This window comes from Mugil cephalus, chromosome 6, assembly GCF_022458985.1.
Source record: "Mugil cephalus isolate CIBA_MC_2020 chromosome 6, CIBA_Mcephalus_1.1, whole genome shotgun sequence".
NCBI classification, from domain to species: Eukaryota; Metazoa; Chordata; class Actinopteri; order Mugiliformes; family Mugilidae; genus Mugil; species Mugil cephalus.
This window is the reverse complement of record NC_061775.1, coordinates 5,128,946-5,153,491: the sequence shown is the minus strand read 5'-3', so window position 1 is coordinate 5,153,491 and position 24,546 is coordinate 5,128,946. Positions and strand designations below refer to the sequence as shown.

Here is a 24,546-nt window from a genome sequence, read left to right as displayed (position 1 = left end):
TGTCACGCACAAACCTCATGAGTTTTTCAACAGCACACCCACTCTTACTATATTTCCTCCAGTAGCTAGAGGGGCTAACTTTCCTGGTTAAAAAACCCTAGAGTCTCTGTGTGCTTTCGTTCCAGCGAAGAGAGCCAAAAGCGATTCAGCGATCAAACTTGAAATTTACTCCAAAGCAGATTGGCTCTCCCGTACATAATTGTTTTAAGGAATAGGAAAGTGCTTTTTTTTTTTGTTGACTGGGATAGTGACAGTCTTAGTGCTTGGCTCTACATGTTGAGGCTGGCATGGCATCTGTGTCTGCCCAAAGATTGAACTGACAGCGTTAGTGGGGTTAGGGGCTGAATACCTGAGATTGAAAGCGCTGATATCTGCTGCTGTATTAACCTCATCTCTGTTTCCATTCCTGTGCCAAAACTGCGAGCCAGTGTTTCTTCCCTTTTCTTTGGCAGCTGCTTGTTGTCGCTTGGCTGTTTAACTTAGAAATAAAGAGTAATTGAAGTCTGCATGTTTATTATATACTACACGGTGATAACCTCCACAGACAGTAAGGAATATTTCTCCTAAAATGTGTGGGAAACACTCTCTCCAAGTCAACTCGTAACATTCTCCTTTCAGCTTATCGAGCCAGGCTTTATCAAGGAGCACGGCCATTTATTGTCTTTTTAAAAAAGAAAAAATCCTTCAGATCTGCCCTTTGAAGTGTGGAGCTCAGAGAGGGGATTTGGAAGTGGGAGGTTAGAAAACAGGGGCAAGAATAAAGGAGTGGGAGAATCATGAGCTGGCAAGCGTAATCGGTGTCTGAGGTGTGGAAGTGAGCTTGTCTGCTGCTTCCTTCCTTCCCCAAACCAAGTCATATTTACACTTTTCAGTATGTTTCCCCAAAGCCAACATTTAAAGCCAGTGACACAATATTACTTAACAGAATAAAAATTCCAACCGGCTTGTGGCTTTATCCCCAGTTTTGTCTCCGGGGAAGAATAATCCAGGTTCCAGCCAGAGAAGATTTAATGTTTTGGTTTATGAGAGAAAGGTTCTTTCTTCCCCATTCATCCCCCCTGGTGCTCTTTTCTGGGATTGTGATCTCACTACTTGTGGCCTGGGTTGAGAAACTACAGTGTGACCTGTTTGTTTATTCCCTCATTTCCAGTGTGTGTTTCTTTCTTTTATGGTAAACAGCTTACCTCATCCTATAAGTCACTTATGGCTAGGGGTGGTGTAATGGAATGTCTTGCTGTCACTGAGCAGTTGCTGGCCAAAGACTGCAGCTTTCAACCACTACCGGGAGGTCTGTTGTTTATGGATGAGTGTATGTTTATTAGCTCAGCCCTGTCCCCCAGGACTGACCTTGGCCTTTCTCCGTTACTCCCCTGGTTCTTCTCCACTGTGTCCCACTAAAACCATGGCTCATAAATTTTCACTTGCACTCCCAGGACGGCCCTATTCACAACCTTCATCCCTGGGATCCGTATTTGTATAAGTTGCAGAATGTTTTTGGGGAATCTTTGACTCACAACCAGAAACATACTTGATTGGCTCATGTGCGATTTCACATTCTCTAGAGCACAGCTGCCGCATCCTGTAACGCTGATCAAACCCTGCCGCACCCATCTGCTCCCCTCCTCGCTTCCTTTTTTCCATTTCATCAGATCCATCTATACATACCAGTCCTCTCGGACAAAAACATCCCCCATGTATGTTCTTCTCCATCCGCCCCCCCTCCCTCTCTGATGACAGATTGAAAGACTGGGACTTGTTGAAGAACCTTTCACTCCGCTCAAACGCTGATTGCATTTGAAATCTTGTGAAGTGTGATAAGTATTTTCAGGAATTTGCCAGCACATGTTGTAAATGATCTTTGATATCTCCCTTTCCCTCATCCATCTTTCTCCATCTCTCACCCCTCTACTCCATGTGGCCTTTCTTTTAGGTTGACAGCCTTTGTGCTCAAGTCCTTTGCTCAGTCTCGGGGTTTCATCTTCATTGACCCCGAGGAGCTTAGTGCAGCCAAGTCTTGGCTCATCAAACATCAGCGAGATGATGGATCCTTTCCCGCCATGGGACGTATCCTCAACAAAGACCTGCAGGTAGGCCTGGGTTAATGTAGTTCAGCTTTCTCCATGTACAAAGTCTTGGATTGTTTTTACTTCATGGAAAAATGGCACAACTTACTACAGTATATGAATCCATTTGTGTCATTGTGTTGTGGAGCTGACAACCAACGATCAACAATGTGTATGAAAGAGGGCTGAGGCATCCTAGGATTTGAAATGAAGTCAAAGCTAATGTATGTTTTTGTCCACAGGGAGGGATCCATGGGAAGATCTCGCTCACAGCTTATGTGGTGGCAGCTCTCTTGGAGACAGGGATAACCACAGAGGTAAGATGTCCAACAACACTACAAGATGCACCTCTCGCTTGAGCTTTTGATGGGCCACATAATTCAGTACTACTGAAAACAAGTTATAGACTTCTGCTTTGTCCAATATTTCATCTTAACTGTAAAATCCAGTTCTTTATATCACTGGTTCAGATTTTATTTTAACAGTCACAGCAGCCTAGTGCACTACCTGTCCCCCCTAAACCACTTACTTACTTGTAGACCTTCCTACCAGCCCTGGTCGTGTGTGGACATATTGCTGCATTCCTGATAGCTGTGAAGATGGATGTGTTGGCAGACAGCCCATTCAAATTTGCTATGCCCCAGTGCTGTAAATGTAAAGTTCGATCACGGTTTAGAATACTTCAAAAGATTCGGCCTGACGTGTAGAGACAGTTGAGTCACATGAAAGACACCTCTGTTGCTTTGCTCTGGTTTGCATTTTCACATGACACTCTACTATTCCCCTGCTTTCCTTTGCTCTCTCATTAATAGATCCTTGATAATTAAACATTGGTGTTAACAAAATTGGACAAGTCGATCAACCTGGGCTTGTACTGAAAATTCCTGCAATCTAAAAGCCTCTACACTCCTGACTGTTTTTGTATTTGCTCCCCAGTCATCCAAATAGTTGACTCTTTATTTTTAGCATTTTCTCTCCCTGGCTCCTCTCCATCCATCTGCACCCCCCACCCCTCCCCCATTCCTCCATTATCTCTCCAAAAAAGGTTTCTTCTGAGACTCTGTCCTTTTGCAACTGATAAAAATTGAAAAGGTATCCGTCACTTCAAAGCAGTTACTCCATCCCCCTTCAAATTTCACTTAATTAAAAGATGACTGTTGCAATTACAGTGAGTGACTCTGGAGGCCTATCATCCTGTGGATGAGAGGAAAGGTCACATCTGCATGAGATGAAAGTCAGCTCTCAACTTTTTAATGGCCGACACAAATGTTTCTAGACAGAAGAGACAGTTGCGTGTTTGGAAAGGGCAGCCTGTAAATTGTTCAACATTCAGTAAAGAAATAATGGTGACGATTACTGAATGAGTGTTTAAGTTTGCCAAAGGTCATGTCATGTAAATGACATTTCTGATGCTGCAGTAGCAAACACTGATATAACAGTGGCTTGTGGGTCACAGCATGAAGTGGGCACCAGATACCAGAGTTTACCAAAATGTGGGGTTTATCTCAATGAACATGCCACATGAAATAAGAACTTCACTCAATTCCAAAGTGAACTTCAACTTGCTTTTTTATCTACACATTATCAGGCGTTTACAACTTAAATCAAGAACACTGAACTAGAACTAGGTTTGGAGCCCTGCTAAATCCTTGAGCAAAACACCTGCCCCTTAAAAACTACTCCCCAGACACCTTGGCCAGCTGCTCCAAGTGTGCTGCTCTCTATTCCTAGCATTTCAAAAATCAAATTCCACTTTTATTTCATTGTGCTGTGCATCAGCTTGAATGAAAGTGGACAGTTACCACATGTTTTTCTGCATTTGTCTGACTTCCTGTCCTGTCGGATCTAGGAAGAGAAGGTGGCAGTGGCCAAAGCCAAGGACTTCCTGGAGAGCAACACGTATTCTGCAGATGACCCCTACACCACTGCTCTCTCTGCATACGCCTTGGCTCTGCTCCGCAGCCCTTATGCACCACTGGCCTTGCGCCGCCTCAACCACATGGCTATCACACAAGGTACTACTGCACACGAGTGCCAAGTCACTGGACTTTCATGCATTTGGAGCATAGCAACCTGGACAACAGATGTAGAAACAGGTGACAAGCAAAGACCATGTTGAATGAAAGTTTACTATAACATCAAAACTTATGCACTATCCAAAAACACCATACTGCAAAGCATAGATAATTGCTTACGCTGGTCAAATTTTGTAGCAACAGATAAGCTATAGGACAGAAACTATTTCTAAAGGAGTTGCTGTAGACCTCAGCAGCAGTTCAATCCACTCCTCCCTTTCCTCCTCTGTTTCTTATCTTACTGTTGGTTTCCTTTGGCCATTTCCTTCTCTTCCTCTCGATCAAAACTTTCTGCAAGTTTTGGCAGATTTGACTGAGGTGCAGGGGAAAACCAAACCGTCATTTTATTCCCAAAGTACAATGAAGGCGCTGGGCTTGGTTGCATAGTTGCTGAAAGATTCAATCAGGATATTGATACAGTGAGTCATACATCGGGCCCCTCCACTACTGCCCGTCTTTAGCCACTTTCCCACAGCTTTTTCAAGAATGGACTGCTGCATCGTTGTTGGCCGTTGCCACTCTTTGTGAAAAGCATGGAAATGGAGTGGATGACAGTGCTGTCGGACCCTAAAACCACCAGTGAAGGTAGTCACAAAGAAGGTTAATCTGGTTCTGAAACTCCAACTTGGTTTTACTGGGGAAAGATTATACAGGTGTTGTTGGTTCAGCTTGAACAATCAAAGCATAATGGTTAGGTCTTCTTTAGGGAATTGTGGGGCTTTCTCTGCGTAACATTGTTATCTGTCTCTGTAGATGGACTCACCCACTGGAGTCTGACTGGAAGCACCATGACAGACGAAGACACCTTCATGGGTTTCAGCGATGGCCTCTCTCAGTCAGGTAAAGTATACAGCTACAACATTTAAGAGCTCTAAACTATTATATATAATTAAAACAGTAATAAGGACACACTGAACACCAGGTTCAAAGCGGTAAAGAAATACGAAAGTAATGTCTTTAGCAACCGCACTTTTAATGCACCCATATAAAACTGTTCATAATCGGTCCTTGTTTGTTCCCAGTGGTGTCAGCAGAGGTGGAGATGACAGCCTACGGTCTTCTGACCTACACCCTTCTGGGGGACGTGGCCTCTGCCCTGCCTGTGGTCAAATGGCTTTCCCAACAACGGAATGCTTTGGGTGGCTTCTCTTCCACACAGGTAGCCCTGTGTATTTCGCCATTCCCTTCCGTCTTGGTCCAGACAGATGGAGCAGAATCAAAGAAATTTGCCAAATGAAGAACAATGAAAGTATGTTTTATTGATCAAAACTCAGACTGACTTTTTTTTTTAAAACCCCATTTCAGGATACGTGTGTGGCTCTGCATGCCCTTTCAGAGTACGCCATCCTGTCCTATGTAGGAGGAGTAAACCTCACCATCTCATTGGCCTCCACCAACCTGGACTTCCAGGAGACCTTTGAACTCAACAGGGACAATAAGAAACTCCTGCAGAGCGCCAAGGTAATTTGGAAACAGTGAATAATAGAAAACTTGCTTTTTTCATTCAGTTTTGGAGGGATCATTAATTTGCCATGCTGCTTTTTCAGGTTGTTTGTTTGGTTTGACAGCACTTTGAAAATGAATTGCGAGTTTCTCTAACTATTACCTGTGCTGCAGGCTGGTAATGTCACATCAAAGAGACCTCTTCAGTCCATAATGCAGTGTCAAAATGTGTCCCTCTTCATTGTTGTGACTGATGATCAGCTGTGTACCAGAACCACATTCTGGCATCAGACATTAATCTCGATGTCTCTGTGTTCAGCTATAGAAGCCAGGACTTTTTCATACTGCCAAACCAAACCAGGCTTTACTGGACTGCATTACCCCAGAAGTGCCCTGTTGGCCTGTTGATTTCTTAACTGCATGTTATTGGCCTGTTTGTCTGGCATTACAAATTTGACATGGTGGGCATGAACTACCTTGGCCAGGAGTCTGTGGCATCAGATCAGTGCTGCTTTGTACAACTGAGAAAGAGTGGTTCAGGTGAGAGCGCAGTAGGTTCTCTCAGGCCGACATGTTCCTCCACTATGATTAGTGGTGTCAGCTTAATTGGGGGCAATTAAGAGTGGCTGGTTAGTAGCCAGGGAACCACCAGTGGCAAAGCAGCCGCCTACAGCATTCATTCACTTGATAAATGACTCATTCACCTCTCCCTGCCCCCTCTGAATGTCTTTGTTTCTCTTCTTTCTCCCGTCTCTCTCTTTTTGCAGATCCCCAGTATCCCCACTGGCCTTTTTGTTAGTGCTAAAGGAGAAGGCTGCTGTCTCATGCAGGTATTGTAGCACACACAACCACACACACAAACCTTTGCAACGGCTAGAAAACAGCTTGAAAGTGGAACTGTAATGTCATGCCAATGGTAGTGGGTCATAGCCAGCAACGAGCTCTCCCCTGCTGGCAGATTGTTCACTCCATAATGCCTAAATACCGCCATGAAATTTGTAGTAATCTTCTGCAATTTAGCCAGTTGTTATGGACTGTGTTGATTCCTGTTTTCTCTTCCTACCTCGTCGCACAAGGAGAGAAAACCCTCTTTCATAAACAATAGGAGTCTTTTTATCCTTTACAGATAATATTCTGTCCTCTCTCCTTATCACCCATGTTTAAACATTTGCCTGTTTTAAAACCAAACAAGGTATAAATGAAGAAGCATGTTCCTTCAAAGATGTTTACAGTCCCACTTTCGGAAACCTGAATGTGAAATATGAGTTGATTCGAGTGAGGGAAAGCCAGCTGCAGTAGAGGATGTTGCGGTCAACCGCCCGGTGCCTGAGATCTCTTCCAACTCACTCACACAAACACACAATTTCTTTCTTCTCACTCTCTCTCCCTCTCTACTTTCCCTCCATCCACACCTCTTTGTGCGTCAACACACCTCTCTGACAGCCCCTCAGGCCAGCAGCACCTGGGCTCTAATGAAATACAAGAGCGGTGCAATCAAAGGGTGCTGCCAGCGCGCATGTTTGTAGACATACTGTATGCGATGAGTATATTTCCTGCACCTCAGGATTATCGTTCAGGAGCTGTGCTAAGATCTCAAATCATGATTTTTCCAAAACATGTAAGGTTCTTCTAAACCAAAGTTTTTTTAGTGGCAGAAATCATGAAAATTTGAATTCTGAATAAATTGTCACCAGTCTTTATAACCACTACTCGTTTCTTTTATATAACTGTCAGAAGGTTATTTAATTAGCATTTGTTTCGTATGAAAAGTCAAGCTGCAAACATGGTAACATAGTAACTATAATCAAGACCTAATGTCCTAATCATAATCAAAGCTAAAGGTCTGTTAAGCCTGTTAAAGTGTACTTGGATTATATTTGGAGCTGAACGCTAACTTCAACATGACAATCTCTGCCAATGAAACACAAAATACTGCTGAGGATGATAGGATTATAACATGGTATTCAACTATTCAAACAGAAATTATGGGTTTACCAAAAATTTCCTCAAGCATTGGTACCAGGTTTTAGGACAATCCATTTACCAGTTGTTTGGACAGTTCTCTTAAAACTACAATTTCGATTATTTTGAGTTCTCTACAGAAGCTGCTACAAAATCGGAACCAAAAGACTGACCATGCCATTGCTAGAACATCACAAGTCAGGGAAGCCACATCATGAAACAATCACAAGTTTGAAAGTCAGTTTAGCATTTAGTTCGGCATTTAGCATAAATATGTATGAAAACCGACAGCCCTGACCTATCCGTGGTGATTTTTTATTTTTTTTTTTTTCAATTCAAGGTTTGATTGCCATGGCTACAATTTTCTACTTGCCTGTCTGCAGATTGATGTGTCTTATAACGTACCTGACCCAGTGTCCAAGCCAGCCTTCCAGCTCAAGGTGGATCTGAAAGAGCCTTTCCAGGAGCGACACCCGCAGCCGTCCTCCTCTTCCCGTCACTCTACCTCACGCTCCCGTAGCCGGGCCGACAACCGCTCTGAGCTTAACCGGAAGCGGAGGGCACCCATTGATGACGACGACCCGGCAGCCCACCAGGACAAGATGGACGTCCACGTCTCCTTAGAAGTTTGTGCCAGGTAGACCTCGACCACAAACACATGCGCGGAACTGCTTCTAGCAAAACCTTGTATTTATCCGACCCCAACTGTTTGTCTAGGTGGCTCCACTCAGGATCATCCAACATGGCTGTCATAGAAGTTCCCATGATTTCTGGTTTCCGAGCAGACGTTGAAAGTCTAGAGAGGGTATGTGATCACTAACGCTAATGCACACACTTTGCCATGCGTTTCCATGTTGTCCAGAATACTGCATGCACTCAGACACTCATCGGCTTTTGCTGTTGGTCACAGTGAGTGAATGCAAGTAGTCAGGTAAGTGGGTAAGCTGAAAAGCAGGTGGAAGGAGAGACAGATGTGGCCACATCTGGAGGCCATTTTACAAAACGCAGTATGTCATGGAATTAATCTGACTCCTCCTGTTTCCTCTGCAGACTCTTTTACAAACACCACGCTTGCATGTACACATTCACGGCCGCACAGGATGTAGCCTAGTAACATAGGCACGCACGCACATTCTTTTAACATGGATTGTACTGCTGTGTTACCGTGGAAAGTGTTTTGATGTAAATATTTGTCAGTGCAGGAAGGAGTCAAGTGTTTACCTGAGGTTTTTTTTCTCCCGACTTGAAATGGAGGCAGGCCATCTAAGTGCTGCATGTTGTTCACATGTGTGGTGTAAAAGTATTTCAAGTATCCCCCTTGTGTTTGTTTGTGTCATGGTAATTACAATAAACCTCAAGGTGGGGTCCTTTTTCTGTTATATTCTTGGGTCTGATGAGAGAAACACCATCCAGCTCAGGCCATGTGGAGTTAAAGTGGTTCAGGGTTGGAGATCAGCAGGACGTCTCCAGGCTCACAGGGCGCGCAGCCTCGTGGGGCATAGAAAGAAAACTAGATAGTTTACGAAGGACAGAGAGGACTGGATTATAGTAGCCACAAACATTGGTTGGATGGATGAATTGAGGAGTGTTTATACAGATGCAGAGTGAGAGAAAGTGAGGCAAAGTCTTAGGGCTGGATCCAGGTCAGCTCCCCTGCCACCCATCAGGAGCTTGTCCCTCATTACTAGACAGTTATAGGGCCTCAGTCTGCAGGCTTCCACCCCTAAAAGAGCCACCTCACCGGCTACCTGGAGAGACGTTAAACATGCACACGCACACATACACGTATACTGCTGCGAGTATATCAGTTGTGGCTGACCTGAGTTGTGGTGGCTAACAAGCTCGGTTTACACCCCTGCTGGCCCCACTTGGAGTTTTACTGCTGCCTGCCCGACTGCCACTTACATTCCTCAATTTATGGTGGCAAGCTTGGCTTCTACAGTCATGTCTAGTTGCTTTCATGGATGCTGTGGTTATGAATGATTAGTCCAGTGACCGACTGGGAGCTCCACAGCAATGGCCCCTTATCACCTAATATAATGAGCTTTGTTTAACAACCCAGAACATTGTGTAACATTCGAGCTATGGGAAATAAATTGCAATTTTTAGTTGCTACGTAGACAAACAATGCTTTTCCAAACAGAGACTAGTGTGTGTGTGTGTGAGAGAGAGTATTGTGTGTCTGTGCGCGTGTCTCTGTGGCGCCAGCTCAGGCTGAGCACCTCATAAACCCCTGCTGTCCAAAGGCTGCCACCTTTGACAGAATGAAATATCCCCCTGTGGGGGGAATTAACTGCTGGCTTTCTATGCACACACAAATTCACAGTAAACAGCGTCCTTGTTACTCATTCATACTCTCATTTTTATTAGCCATGGTCCCGCATGTCTGTGTGATCATTTGTGTGCAAGGTTGACATAATAATAGCAGTTCCAAGAACAACTCTTGCTGGTTGCTAAGCCTAGCTGTGTCTGTGATTGGTGACTTGCACATTTACACGCGGGCCATCGTTTCACGGTAGCGTGCATATGGTTTGCGTTTCAGTTGTTGCCCACGGAGCACATTGAAATGCAGACCATGTGGACCGACAAATGGGTGTTAAGGGCACTGAACAATATAAGTCCTTTAAATACACATTAGTCATGATCTGTCCCAGTAGAAAAGGGGAGTACACCAGTTAAGGCATTAATGTGCTGAGGGCCAGGATTGTGTCGGTAAGTAAATATCACGTTGAAAAGGCTTTTATGAACATTAGGGCATGTTAACCCATATGTCTAACATCAAATAATATTTCATTCTTTTTGAATAGTGAGCCCTATTTTGCGCAAAGTGGAGCTGTCCAGTCCGTTGTGGTGCTGATTACTGTTAATGTGCATGTTAATGACTTGTATGCGCGGTGATTTACAATGGCTGCTTTCAAATGTGTAGCTGCTTTAAACAAGCAAATGTTTTTTGTTCCTGAATTACCATTTTAATTTACTAGTCATGTATTTTTAACTTCTGCTGGGTATGTGAAATGTATGAGGGGGCCATGTATATAAAGTCTGTTTTTTTATGAATTGATTATGCATTGTTCCAAGTTTAAATGAAGATGATTATGAGAATTCTCTTATGTGTTGTCTGACCATGGGGTTTTTGTTTTAATTACTGTGTTCCTCAACAGCTGCTGATGGACAAGAGAGTGGGTCTGAAAAGATATGAGGTGAACGGCAGGAAAGTGTTGTTCTACTTTGATGAGGTGAGTTTAATTCAAATTCAGTTTTGCACATGTGAAAGCATACCGCATGATGGATGCTGCTTCCACATCGTATACGGAGTGTATAAGTATTTGTTCTTCATTGTTAATGTTTCTGGGTGTTCTTTCTTAGATTCCCAGCCAGTGTATGACATGTGTGGCCTTCCAAGCTGTCAGGGAATACATTGTGGGCAAGACAGCGCCTGTTCCGGTTAAGATCTATGACTACTACGAACCAGGTGTGTGTCCGATGAATATTTTAAGCGCTGCTTTTAACTGCGCTCTACAATTTATGATGAAGAGCCTCGTTTTTTTTTGTGGAAATTGGATTTTTTAAAGTTTATGACCTAGTTATGTTGAGTGTCATCATTGTTTTGTGTGTGTGGATGTGTGAACGTGGTGGTGTGGGTCTGTACTTGTTATGCAGCTTTTGAGGCCACCCGCTTCTACAACGTTAGTGAGAGCAGTCCACTTGCACGGGAACTGTGTGACGGACCTACTTGCAATGAGGTGGAAAGTTCAACCAATCAGTGGATAGGTGAGAGATGCATGCAGGGCATTAAAGCTTTGCAGACACAGCACTTTGCCGGTGCCCTGACAAGGTCATTTTCCTGCAGGTTTTGTGCAGCCGAACCAGTGCAACAATGTCTTTGGCTGTCTGGAGGAGGAGCAGTTTGAACGCTGCATGTGCTACAGGGACTGCGGCTACGACGGGGAGCCTGTCTGTGGGTCTGACGGGCAGTTCTACCAGAACCAGTGTCAGATGGAGGTCTTTGCTTGTCGAAACGGGACACGCATCAAGCAGGTTCCACTGTCCCAGTGCCCACAAAGTAAGAGCTCATATGGTCAGACATTTTGAACTTCCTCTTTTCTCCTGTCCACCAGGTGGAGAAACAGTTGTCCAATAAGATAAGATAATCCAGATAATATAATACTTTAATTCATCTTTTCATCCAGCAGGTAGGTCATAACTTTGAGAGAGTTGTTGAGTTTACACCGACGGTAATGTCTTCTAATAATCGGGATAAATGTCTCAATTTGCCCTGTTAGCATTTTCATTCTGATTGAGAGTGGTGGTGTGGAGTAATTGTAACACTATGTTATGACCCGGCTCAAGGGCAGCAACATAAAGTGGCGACCTGACAACAAAGCAACAAAAACAAAGTGTTTATTTCATTAAAGAGACACGGTAAAGCTCTGCATCTGTGACAGGTTAGGGTAATGAAGCCCAAACTCCAGTCAAAGACACTTGCAGTGCCACTGCGATTGTTTTGGGAGTGCAGATGGACATAAACATTGGAGAAAAAAAACAACTTTGCTAAAACCTTATAATAATCTTTTGTTTTGATAACTTCTGCTTAGCTTGCCAGCCAGTGGGCTGCCAATTTGAAAGGACAATACTGTCTACGTCTAGTGACTGATTGGTTCCCTTGGCTTCTGAAGGCAGTGAAGCATTTTGAACTGTGATGAACTTATTTGGAAATAGACTGATCAGCCACAACATTAAAACCACTGACAAGAGAAGTAAATAACATTAACCATCTTGAAACATTTGACTGTTCTCCTGGGAAACTTTTTCGACCTGGCATTCATTTGCATGTTTTCTTAGACATGCACCGCCCACCTAGAGCAGATCAGACATCCCCACCCCATAGCAATGATGATGGCAGCAGGATGCAGCCTGACACAGACACACACGCAAAAACAGTTTTGGAACAACTAAAAAAACATGAACAATAGTGCAAATTCTGTATCTGTGGATGATCCACAGAGACCCCTCCCATCAAACCATGATCATTCTCTGATGAGTCACAACTGTTTTGGAGGCAAAGGGGAAACATACAATACTAGGATATATTATAGGATCATAATGTCATGCCTGATTGGTGTTTACCAAAATAAAATTGACAGGCATGTCAAGCCTGTTGTAACTTTAAATGACCGTCAAATACCTTGACAATCAAAACACAGAGAACAAGGTGTTGGTCAAAGTGTGGAAAAACATGACCAAACCAGAAATGGACGTGGCCACGATCTTTGTCATGTTCATACATCCACTCCGTTCAATGGTGTCAGTAAAGTGGGGAAGAAAACGTCTGTTATCATTATGTTTCCAGCAGATTTAGCCACAGTGGGCAGCATCACCTTGAGCTGGTCAACACAGCTCTGTCCTGATGTACTTGGAATCAGTCAAGTTAAACAATTTTTCATGTAAACTCACTGAGAGCAATAAAATGCCTTTTAATCTACTCTGTGCAATATGTCAGTTGTCAGTATGTGTGTTATCACATACGGTTGGATGGTTTTGTTGTAAGGAACCCAATAAGCATCGCAGATTGTGCGTGCGCCTGTTTGTGGGCACATGCAAGTGTGTCCATGATCTGAGCTGGGGAAACAGCTGTTCAGGTGTTGAGCTGATTACTGGATGAGTTTTCTGTGAAGAACTCCCCATCACAACCCCGCCACCCTCTCTCACTCTCTGCTGTATTACAGGGCTCTCTCCAAATGACAGAGTGCTTTTGTCCAGCCTTTGAAATCCTTGTCACATTCCTTTCCAACGCACAGCCCAACAACAAAGGAGCCTTCATGTTGTGGAGCTGATTGGGAAAAGGCATAGACAGAACTTTGGTGGGAAAAGACCTTAGTTTGTGCCAAGTGGTTGATGCATTCGATTATTAAAAGGATTGTATTTTTGTTTAGTGTCTGCAGACCGTGTTTGTTTGTGTATGGTGGTGGTGGGGAGATTTGTTCCTCCGTTTCCTCATTTTGCAAAGGAAAAAGATATAATTTGTTTCCGCACACGGCCTCCTGGCTCCTGCTTTGGCTGCTGCTAATTTTGAATGGACAGATTTGAGCGCAGGCTTCTGTTGAGGCTGAGTGTACATCACTGGTTTGCCAAGAAGTGTTGCTCAGTGGGGTGAATAATGCTTCTGGGCAGTATTTAGATTATGCAACACGGAAACTCGGTTAAATTCATTAATAGATTTTTTTTTTTTTTTTGCCATTGTACATGTGAATGATCTGTGTGTGTTTGTGTTTACAGTGGGGACCACGGAGGACAAGCGACCAATAGTTAACCAGGAAACCGAGCAACCCTCAGTGCCTGTTCACACAGGTAACTGTCACACCTTTACTGATTTTTTTTAACTTTGTCTAATCTAATCTAATCTAATCTAATCTAATCTAATCTAATCTAATCTAATCTAATCTAATCTAATCTAATCTAATTTTTAAAGAGTCAGCAGCAGGTTATTTCTGTAATGTTTTGCTTCCATTAGAGGTTAATCTGTGCATCTGTGTTTTCTAAATTTTAATGTTTATGTTAATCAAGAATTAAGGCATATTGCCACCTGACGTTGGCACATGTGAACATGCGCAAATGGTTGCGATATGCAAATGATATTTTCAGCAAACTGTGCACTTGTGTAGGGGGAGAAGAGTAGTGTGCGACAGAAAAAAGTGAAAGACAATGGGATGAGAAGGCTGTGGTCTGGGGTAAGCTAGATAGAAAGGGAGAGAAAAGATGGGGGGGGGGGGGGGTAAAAGGGGTAAGAAGAGGAAAGTAGATACGTGGTCGGTGGCACATTCCCCTGCCACCACCTCATGTCTACAATCGGTGTGATGTATAGGCGGATAGGTTTCACACTACAGGCTTGATTATCGCTCTGTCATGAGCCTAGATCAGCTGCCACTTCCCGAGAGGGGGCCAGAGAATTCCTGATAGGATGTTTGGCTGTGTGCGGAGGGAGGATATAGCTGTATTACTTTTGGCAGTGAAAACATAAAAAGGTTGTGCGGTCATTCGCAAGCACGCAGGACCATGTATACTTACATACATGCTCGCACACTGCATGTTGTAATACCCAAGCATTAAAGTCTACCTATGCGAACCCGTGCTGTACAGGTGTGTGTTATACAGGTGTGTGTGTGTGTGTGTGTGTGTGTGTGTGTGTGTGTGTGTGATGTGGCACAGCCTGCACTGACTTGTTTCCCAGCCTTCAGCTCCCAGTAGCTGCTGCTCACAAAGCTGCTCTCAGTCAAAGGTCTCCTTAGTACAAAAGCTAACGCTTCACATTCACCACAGGAATGCTGTTACGCACTTACACACACACACGCACACACACACACATATCTATATATGAGCACACACTTAACACATGCTCACACAGGCAAATATGTGCCCACACACATGCACACACTCATTTGCCATAAGATAACCCTGGGGTGATCAGATTGGATAAGTACTGTAAAAACACTGTCATTGTAAACCATTAGAATGTTGACGACATGCCCGCTAAGTGCACCAAGAGTGTAATAGGTGAAGCTGAGTTGTGCCAAGGAACTGACAGTTTCCACTAGAAGACTGGAGGAAGCTGAAGCTCTGGAATTAGCTTCCCTGTGCAGACATGTCTTATTAGTGAACCACAGGACAGCATAGAGGAGAATGCATACAGACCTGCAGGCTTCATTGGAGGTCACTGTTTCTCGGCATGTGCACGGCTGTCGGTCATGTCACATTTACATTTCACACTCGGGGAATCAACTGTTAACACATTGTTTTTATGTGCATTTAATAGAACTTCATGCTCTTAAAAGAGTGAATGTAAAGGAGCATGCTGTGTGACGGGAGAACTCACTTTAAGCAGGGTGGGACCCCTACTGGCCATGGGCTGGTGTTGCAGGGCATTAACGCTGCCATGTGGAGTTTTCTTGGCAAACAAAGAAAGCCTCCCTTTGCATTCTGTGCAACTGTCTTCTATATCAAGGTCTAAAGTGGTTTTCTGTGCATTTTTTTCTCTTAAAACATATTCACTCACCCAGTTTCTGAAACTCTGAAACCTTTATTGCTTACATTTCCAGCCTTCTTGCTAACAGTCCTCCTCTTCCCTGCCTTGGTTGGTATATGGCTGTGTGTTTCTTGACACATTAGCACTTGTATGTCAGTGGAGCACTATTAAAACTGGTGGTAGGGCTGTGCATCGGGTACATTTCAATAGGAATACTGAAGTGAGACGTATAACAACATTGCAGACTCATCTTCATTAAAGCCAACATTCAGGGCAGTTGTCTACCAGTGTAATACTAAATACTAGTTTACAGTATTTTTCCTTAAACTACAGTTTCAGTTGCCTTCATGTTTGATAATTCCCCCAGGCAAGTCACTCCCTCTTGTGTTTTTAAAGTGCCTAGCCTAAAGTAATAGCTACAACAAGACCTACAACAGAACTACAACCAGTTCCTAATCTCAAAGCTTGGACACAAAAAGGGGCACTTTCTCCAACAGTTGAGGGAGCTGTGGAAAAGTTCCTGCGGTCTAAACTTGTCTTCCGTCCACTCCCATTTGATTTCATTTGTGTGTGTGGCTCCTGATCTTTGTAGGTGAAGAGGAGCAGGGCTCCATGGCGGAGGTGTCTTACTACTCCTATGAATATGACCCAGATGCCGATCCTTTCCTGGCTGATGCAGAAGGAGGGGACCGTTTTGACCTCCCCGGAGGTGGGGGGAGTGTAGAGCACAAGGTGCTCCCACCAGTAGAAACCCAAGTACCCACGCTGGACACAAAAACTACCCCTGAGCGATGGTACGAGCTGCCTCACTGATGATTCTGTGTTTTGTGTGGTGTTTTTTTGCGCGTTCATATAGTAAGTAACTAAGTATCTATTTGAGCTCTTGACTGTTGAGAACGTGTTCGTGTTGCTCATTTGAAGGTGTTTTGTCCTTTAAAGACCGTGTCCTGTTTTCTTGTCGCCCACAGAAACGCTCTCACAGAGAAGCCATGCCCTCCTCCAAATTGTACATTATTTGTGAATATGCTAGTGAATGGAAAGAGAAGAGAGACTTGGAATTGAGCTCAGCCTGAAAGGAAGAGTCGGTGGGGTCTGGATGAACGAGTGCGTGCCTTTGTGTGACTCTGTGTTATTAGGTTTTAGACTGACATGAATGGAACGGATGTGTTGTATGTTTGCGTGCGGCCGGATGCGACTGTGTGTGATTGTTTTTAAGCTAGTTCCCTCCAGACTTTGGTTTTTCTTCCCCTAGACTCCTAGTCAGCTATAAGCACCATACCGTCTTTTTTATTCACTGTACTGCCTTTATAATCACTAGAAGAAATAATCAAGTATTTATGTTTGTAATTACACCTGACGTTAAGCAAAATATTTTGTTATATTTTCTATCTGTGGTATTTATTTGTAGCTAGAGGTCATATCATTTTTATTTTTTAAGTCATCGCCCGCCCTTACAGTCTACTTCTTTTTTTCTCTCATAGCAAGCTTTAACCCGATTATTGAAATGAAATGTTTGATGAAATTCCATTACTGGTATCATGCTGGAAGAAAAAGACACATGCGAAACACATGCTTTACAGAAACATAAGCTGAAATGTTTTTCATTTTAAGTTTTTTTTTTTTGTCTATATTAAAGAGTAGAGATTGACAGGAAACATGAGGAGGGTGAGGGGGCCTCTGGCCGACTCAGACTGAGGACTTTACAGTTCCAGGAAGTGTGCCTTTCAACCACTGGCCCACCTGAACGCCCCAGATCAAATGTTTCTGAAACTATTCCGCCGAGATGCCAGCATCGCCCACCGTTCACCTTACCTACCTTACCTTGAGATTTGATTGTACAGTTCATAAGCTATTTTGTTTTTGTTAAATTTTAATTTGTGAAGCAATCAAGTTAACAAAAAGAAAAAAAAAAAAGAATGAAGTTTTGAATTTCTGTAAATGTACCAAATTGGATTAAATGTAACCCAGACTCATTTCAAATATTGTGGCTTTCAAGATGAACGAGAATAAAATTTATATACAACCCAGAGTTTTGGTTTTGTTGCATCGAGCTTCGGTGCTGCGGTTAATTGAGCAGGAGAATGTGGGGTGCCGCTGTTTTCACACTTTGGATCATGTTTCCCGTGCAATCTCTACAGATGCAGCACAGTATCTCTTGCGCTAGCGGAGGAGCTGCAGAGCAGTTGTTGCTCCATTTCCTTTGAAAGGCTAGTTAAGTCTGGAGATCATTTCCTGTCAGCGGTGAGCTGTATTATAAGCCTGCTGCTTCAGAGGGCCCTTTGCTTTGATAACTGACTCTCTTGCCTTCCTAGCATGCCTCTGTGTTAGAAACACAGAGCGTGTCAGAATGTGTGTGTGTGTGTGTGTGTGCTAGTTTGTGTTTAACAACAGTATATGCACGTCTAAAGTTTGTATGTGCACCATGTGTTTCTGTTACTGCTGACAACAGCTTCAGGTATCCAAAGCAGCAGCAGCAGTAGCTGAGGGGAGAGAGTGGGAGCCTGTTAAAGTTTAATGTTTGTTTACTGCACATGTCACTTGTCGACCCTCTCGGTTACCGTGGCCCCCGGCAACCGGCAGCTCGGGGCTTTAAAATCCCAACAACAAATCATCACTGGGATTAGAGGAGATCAAAGAGAGCTAAACTGTAACTGCATATGGGTAATCTGCTTGACCTCAAATTGAAGATGACAAGCCAGGGGCTCGCTCATTTCCAGCAGCGTATTGCAGCTGTATGGTCACGATTTACGGCTGGATCAGTGAAGGCCGGCCAAATGAAGCCTGTCAGTCTGTTCCAGGTGTTCTTCGCTGCATCTGTATTGCGGGTTCATGAGCGAATGCGTCGTGAGGAAATTTTATACGAGGCAGTGTGGTGCATCACATTTCATCATATGAAGTCATTCTGTGTTGTCATTTGTTAAATTTAGAGAGTACGCTATAAGAAGGACTGGTACTAAGTTATACCCTCTCAGCTCTGAGCAGTCACAGTTCATTTAGTCGTCTAAGTTTGAATGGAAAAAAAAAAACTTTGTTCCAGCCGTGACAATAAGCGAGCAACGCAGGGGACCTGCCTGCAGCAAGTCTCTGTGGCAACTGCATGCACGGCCGAGGACGGATATCACGTCTCCACACTGTGATGAGCAGAAAGAGTGAAAGAGTCAGGAGGGAGAGGGGGATCTTGGTTTCATGGTTTGTGTGGGGGGGGAGCTAGCGTTACACGAGAGAGAATCGGAGTGATGACATTGTTCCTAAGTGCCAGCTGAGTGCACCTATACATCGGCCTCTGTGGAGGAAGGTCTATTCACCTGTCCGCAGATGGGGCTTTTGGATAAAGGGGCAAACAACAGATGGGTAAAACCCCATCAGGGTACAGTCTGCTGTGCTGTTGACACTTTGATAGGTCTCAAGTTTCCTAATTGTTTCAGAGGAAATTAGGGATTGATTCTGGATGGCATAGGTCGGAGTCTCACTGGAAGCCAGATGAAGGACCATGATGTCTGAAGAAAAGCCTCCAAGATGGATATGGATTAAAGAGTGAGCTGCACACTCATATGATCTCTGAATTTCCAAGTATGAATCTTGTCTTGCTTCAGTCTGAACAGGGGGATTACATTAGGTAAGCTGCAAAAAAACAAAACCGCAACAACAAAAAAAAAAACATATCAATTCCAAGCTATTATCTTCATGATTTTATAATTATCGTTTGATAATAGTGATTGACGCTGCATGTGTTCCTGTGTTACCGCTTCCACTGTTGGATTCCTGAAGTATCCATCACTTCTGCAGAAAATCAAATGGAGAAAAAATACCCAGCCATCGCAGGAAGAGAGAAAGGTAAGTCATTATTGTGTCACTGAGTGGGGTACCTAAGTCCTAAAACAGCCTGGGCACCTTGTATTACTGCCCACTGACTGCTCCGTGTCTGCACATAAAGTTGATTTACATCCACATTAAACTCCAGCTGGACATTTGATATTTCAAAACATTAACATGAGCAGAGGAGTGGAGGTTTTCTCAGTGTGCAGACCTGCCAGGACTCGCTCCTCTCTGTGAAAAATGCTCCTGGTTGCTCTGCTTGTTCACATGCCTCTGAACACTTGTACGCTGATGTAATGCTGTTCCCTATGCTGTGTTTTCATGCTGTTTTTTTCTGTTGCCTCCAGCCCTGTTTTGCTTGGTGGTTGTTTGTCTGACCTAGTGGACCACGATCAAACGCTGTCATTTAGGACAGTAGCACCCGGTTGATTGGCTGAAAAATACAATTAAATATTGCTCAGAACCTCATGAATTACAAGAGGCATGATTCGAACAAAATTGTTGACACTTTAAATTTGCCATCCTACATATTTAAGACAGTTGTGACCTGTTAAAATAATGTATGGAACAAAATGAATATGTGAGTTTGTAAACAAAGATGTAGGCCTTACATCTTTGAAACATTCTCTTCTGTCTGTAGGGCCGGGACCTGGGCGCTATGGGCTTCCTCCCACCATTGGATTTATTGGCCATGACTTCACAAAGCCAACTAGCCCTGCCTACTCTTTCCACGGCCGCATGAGTGATCATAGTAAGCCCATCTCTTTCTCTCGCTGTCTGATGAGGATAAGGATTAGCAACACATAAATAATTCTTCTTGTAACTACATGTTTTTGGTTATAATTCTTTTTTCAAAGACATAAAGAAGATGATTTCTGAAAGCAGAGACACTGACACCATGTTTTATATATGGTCATCTATTACTTTTATCTCAGTACCTAATTCTGCCTGATGTAATGTTAAACTAGAACCACTAGAGGGAGGCACCACTTCATAACTCGGTTGTTGTTGCTCACTTTTTGTTCAACAGTGTTTTTAAGAATGATTGAACCAAACTGACAGAAAAAACACAGAAATCAAAATGATAAGAAATGTTTTCTTTTGTTGCAGTGTACTGCGTTGACTCCAGTCCAGGGCCTCAATATCACGTTGATGCAAAAATCACTCGCTTTGGAAGGGATGGTACACCTGCATATTCAATGCTGGGTAGAATGAAAGCACAGAGTACGTTATTTTTCCTTCATTTTAAGGAAATTTTATTTTCATTTTCATCTTCTTTTAATGTAGAGTTAAACTACAGCATAACCCACGGCTCTGACATGTACGAAAACCCTTCTGTAAATCCAGTCAGCTGTTGCAACTGAAATTACACTCCACCATATGGTGTTGTCGTGTTCTTTTCACTAGAGGAGCTATGCCGCACACCTGGACCTGGGGCATACTACCCAGAGAAGGCTCCACCCAGCAACCTGCAGCGCAGACCCCCGTCCTACACCATGGGCTCACGCACACACTACCGCAGCACTGACTCTGTCCCTGCTCCCAACAAGTACTGTCTTCCTCCACTCATTGGCCCCCAAGTCCCCAACAAACCAGCCAGCGCAAGCTACACAATGTCAGGTAGTTTCAGCACAGGGGGACCATCTGTGGATTTAGCCAAAACGCCTGGGCCTTGCAGCTACAATAGTACAGACCCTAGTGTTTATTTGCCCCGGCAACCAGCATTTTCCATGCTGGGGCGTCACAGCTTACCCAGAGATGGCACCCGGAAGCCAGGTCCAGGAACTTACAATCCAGAGAAAGTGACTGTTCACAAAGCTCGGGCACCATCCTACTCCCTGGGGATCAGACACTCAGAATTTGTCACCCCGCTGGTGGTCAGTGTCTCTGACTGAACATCAGTGGAAACATGTGTGGGGGGGAAAAAATTACACATAAAAAACATGTATGTAGAAGTGTATTTTAATTTGTTCTCTGAGTAACAAAGAACTGATCAAATCAACTGTAACTCAAAAAGTATGGCAAAAGTATGTTACACAGAAATAATATATGCACATTAACACAAACATCAGTTTAAAGAACAGGCAATGTTCAAAAACAGAAAAGACTGAGGGAAATAGGTAGTTGAGCAAAATAAAACCATATGCTCATAGAACCACCAAAACAAATTCATCTTGACAAAATAAGATCTTAAAACATTTTTTAAAAAATGTGTTAGAAGTGTAGAATTGACAGGCAAATGTTCACCTTCATACTTATGTTATCATTCACAGTGGAATCAAATCAAAGCAATTTGTCTCTCATTACCTCTAAAAATTGAGGGTGTGAAACAACAGCAAAAAAAAAAAAAAAGATAAAGTACAGATTTTCTAAACAACAATTTATAACATACATAGAGATATATGTAGGCAGAAACAATAAACACAACTCAGTAAAGGTAATAGCAGGTATTTTATGGATGGTTTCCCTTTAATCCTTTGGAAGAGGCCTTCTGAAGAGCAGTATGTGTGGCTCTGGGGAGTAAAGCAAGAAAGATGTATCTGTCAATATCATCTACAGTGTACTGTCAGCCACGCAGCTGTGGTCTATCTACACTAACCTTCATCAGATGATGCACAGAAGCTGGCATTAAAGGATTGACAGGATAGGTTCTGGCAGTTTTTATACGTTTACCTTAATAAATTATTCACATGCCGCTGATTTCTCCACAGCATTGGATGTAAGTAAGTTGCGTGTGTGTGTGTGTGTGTGTATATATATATATATATATATATATATATATATATATATATATTTACACAGCATGATCTATCTATCTGTCTGCCAGCTCATTAGGTACACTCATAAAAACAAATGCATTCTTGTATTACAGTCCTGCACTAAAGTATCCTTCATGATCCATTCAACAGTATGATCATTTTGGGGGGGTTAATTTGTGGTGCTATTAAACTGGATTCAAATTGAACAAAAAGGTATTTCTTTTATTTCACCTAGCACACTGATTAAAATGGGTTTGTTAAAGTAATAGACACATGTGTAGATACAAGAGAACAGAACTCAGCAGTACACACCACAGCCTTCAACATGAAAAGCGCTTTCATTTTAAACACCGAATACCATAAACTTTGTGAAGCTAAGAATTAGTGCATGACTGTTATTTCAGAATGGATTTGTTTTCATTATTGAACTTGCAAATCAGTGTATTTTCTCAGACACAGCATCTTCACAACCATGTACTGAATGAATGATTGCAGCAACCACTAACGTCAGCTGTTTCTATGACATGTGGACGGGCGAACCTGTCCACCGGGTCTATAGTTACTGACCTGGTTTGTGGATCATGTAGTGAATCCAGCCCTGGCTCTGCTGCACACCGAGTCCTCTCCATTCATCTTCTGTCATCAGATGGGAGGAGGGAACCAGTTTAGACAGATGCTTTGGAAGCACGACATGTCTGTGGGAAGGTAAATCACAGATATGTCAAGAAGGAAAAAGAAAATATACTTTACAAAAAAGGACGATCATACATGAGAAATATTACGTACTAATTTTGATGCACGAAGGTTGGTATCGTATTAGTTGAAAGTAATGTATAAACACACCCATCTTGGCGTTAGCTTAACAGTTAGCATGGGTAGCTATTAGCCATAGGTTGTTCTGTTTGAATATCGTTTGGTTATGTTAATGCAAAGCCAAGTCAGATTACATACTCTTAACTGCATCCTATTAGATTAAAGCTATCACTAACACTACCAACATCATGATGGAGTTGTCAAGAGGATTTTATGTTTAGCAACAGCGTCGAGAAAACGTCAAACTCACAAAATAACGGACAACGGAAAACGTTGACAAAATCCAAAATACCTGTACTCGAACTCGTCGTCGTTGTACTTATCAGAGTAGAATATCTGTTTTTTTGACATTTTCTGTCCGTGATAGTTGGTACTCCTGAAAGGTGTTTGGGCAATGTGTAGTTAGCTAACAAAATCTGCGAGTGCAACAAGCTGCCACTGCTGTCATCTCATCTGCCGCTGTTTTCTGACGACGATTCAAACCCCAACGGCTACCCGCACGCACATGATTGGTCAATGCAGCAGCACGCGCACTGAACAAGATCGTCTATATAAGGGAGGATGACTCACTCTGCAGTGGAAAACACAATTCTACAGTTGGCAAATGATTTTTGCAACGGCGGGCGCATTTCACTTACATTCAGCTATTATGACACATTTCAGTTCTTTTATATAGTAAAAATAATTAGTAGAGGTTTATTTGACGTTTTTCCAAAAGTCTCTGGTTCCTCGCAATGAGTTCTGTCAAGGCGAAAACAGGGACTCAGTCAGAGCTGTTTGATTCGTTGTTATCTTTCTGACGTGATGCGCACAAGTGGGAACCTGGGAGCTGGAGTTTGGGAGCAATTATTGAATAAAAAAGTATATATATAAAAATATGGAAAAGTATCTCACCTACATGTTCAAGTGAGGAAAGTTTTCTAATAATAACTACATCATTTTTTGACATTTTTTTTGTTTGCTTCATTAATTCAGTGTGAGTGTGTTTAGTCACTTGGTCTACACACTGAAAAATATACATTTATCCCACCTTGTTATATTTTCTCCAAGGTTTTACATGTGTCGTCTTTCTTTTCTCAGTTAATGATTTCCTAGTATAAACTATCTGTCTACATTTTAACCATGGTCAGATTGTCCTGTCCAGTAGGTAGTACATGCTAAGTTGTAATCACTGTTCTCTGGGTAATAGCTGCTAATGAGTGGTGGTGAATTCAAAGCAGGATTTGTTCCACTTGTGTATGCAAAGTACCAAAGTCAGGAGGTAAATGCGTTAACTCTTCATGTGCAGAGTATAATTGTGTGGTTAAAATTGCATCATAGCATATATGTAAATAATCTGTTGGCGTCATAAATCACTATGTGACCTGTAATGACAGCATTGCACTTGTTTGTTGATTAATTCAGTTCAAAGAAATAAAATGATCTATTTTACTCTTGTATTTCATGTCAATGCATCTTTTTGTCAGAGAAGGCAACAGAGCATACAGAGAAAGGTCAGCTACTGTTGCATCTGTCAACATGCATCGATTACATCTGGTTTATCAGTAACTTTTTATACTCTGAGGCAAACAAACAAGAAGCGATTGGCTGTTTTG

General features: G+C 42.8%; 3 protein-coding genes across 5 annotated transcripts in view; 2 read left to right on the top strand and 1 right to left on the bottom strand.

Annotated features, from left to right (window-relative positions):
- cpamd8 (C3 and PZP like alpha-2-macroglobulin domain containing 8) overlaps window positions 1-17,592 on the top strand; it is a 39,095-nt gene extending 21,503 nt beyond the window's left edge. The window contains exons 29-44 of the mRNA XM_047587443.1: window positions 1,931-2,087; window positions 2,306-2,380; window positions 3,913-4,078; window positions 4,892-4,978; window positions 5,161-5,297; window positions 5,444-5,599; window positions 6,349-6,411; window positions 7,927-8,180; window positions 8,261-8,348; window positions 10,705-10,779; window positions 10,910-11,015; window positions 11,204-11,314; window positions 11,394-11,606; window positions 13,820-13,891; window positions 16,156-16,357; window positions 16,532-17,592. Coding sequence (XP_047443399.1) covers window positions 1,931-2,087; window positions 2,306-2,380; window positions 3,913-4,078; window positions 4,892-4,978; window positions 5,161-5,297; window positions 5,444-5,599; window positions 6,349-6,411; window positions 7,927-8,180; window positions 8,261-8,348; window positions 10,705-10,779; window positions 10,910-11,015; window positions 11,204-11,314; window positions 11,394-11,606; window positions 13,820-13,891; window positions 16,156-16,357; window position 16,532 — 1,963 coding nt within the window. The 3' untranslated portion in view covers window positions 16,533-17,592. The remainder of the gene's footprint in view (window positions 1-1,930; window positions 2,088-2,305; window positions 2,381-3,912; window positions 4,079-4,891; window positions 4,979-5,160; window positions 5,298-5,443; window positions 5,600-6,348; window positions 6,412-7,926; window positions 8,181-8,260; window positions 8,349-10,704; window positions 10,780-10,909; window positions 11,016-11,203; window positions 11,315-11,393; window positions 11,607-13,819; window positions 13,892-16,155; window positions 16,358-16,531) is intronic.
- A 108-nt stretch (window positions 17,593-17,700) lies between these two features.
- On the top strand, window positions 17,701-21,801 carry odf3l2b (outer dense fiber of sperm tails 3-like 2b). 3 transcript variants are annotated; one of them, XM_047587446.1, is made up of 5 exons: window positions 17,701-19,179; window positions 19,332-19,397; window positions 20,020-20,130; window positions 20,490-20,603; window positions 20,787-21,801. In XM_047587446.1, exons 2-5 carry the CDS (start codon window positions 19,358-19,360, stop codon window positions 21,272-21,274), a joined length of 753 nt encoding a protein of 250 aa, XP_047443402.1. In that variant the 5' UTR covers window positions 17,701-19,179; window positions 19,332-19,357; the 3' UTR covers window positions 21,275-21,801. The 3 variants fall into 3 exon arrangements, with proteins under 3 accessions (XP_047443402.1, XP_047443401.1, XP_047443400.1); XM_047587445.1 differs by having other exon boundaries at window positions 19,277-19,397; XM_047587444.1 differs by having other exon boundaries at window positions 17,701-19,397.
- On the bottom strand, window positions 21,326-24,295 carry cks2 (CDC28 protein kinase regulatory subunit 2). Its single transcript, XM_047587447.1, has 3 exons — window positions 23,244-24,295; window positions 22,706-22,833; window positions 21,326-21,892 (listed from the first exon to the last, which is right to left on the bottom strand). The coding sequence occupies exons 1-3, from the start codon at window positions 23,300-23,302 to the stop codon at window positions 21,849-21,851; spliced, it is 231 nt and encodes a 76-aa protein (XP_047443403.1). The 5' UTR covers window positions 23,303-24,295; the 3' UTR covers window positions 21,326-21,848.
- Window positions 24,296-24,546: the final 251 nt, after the last annotated feature.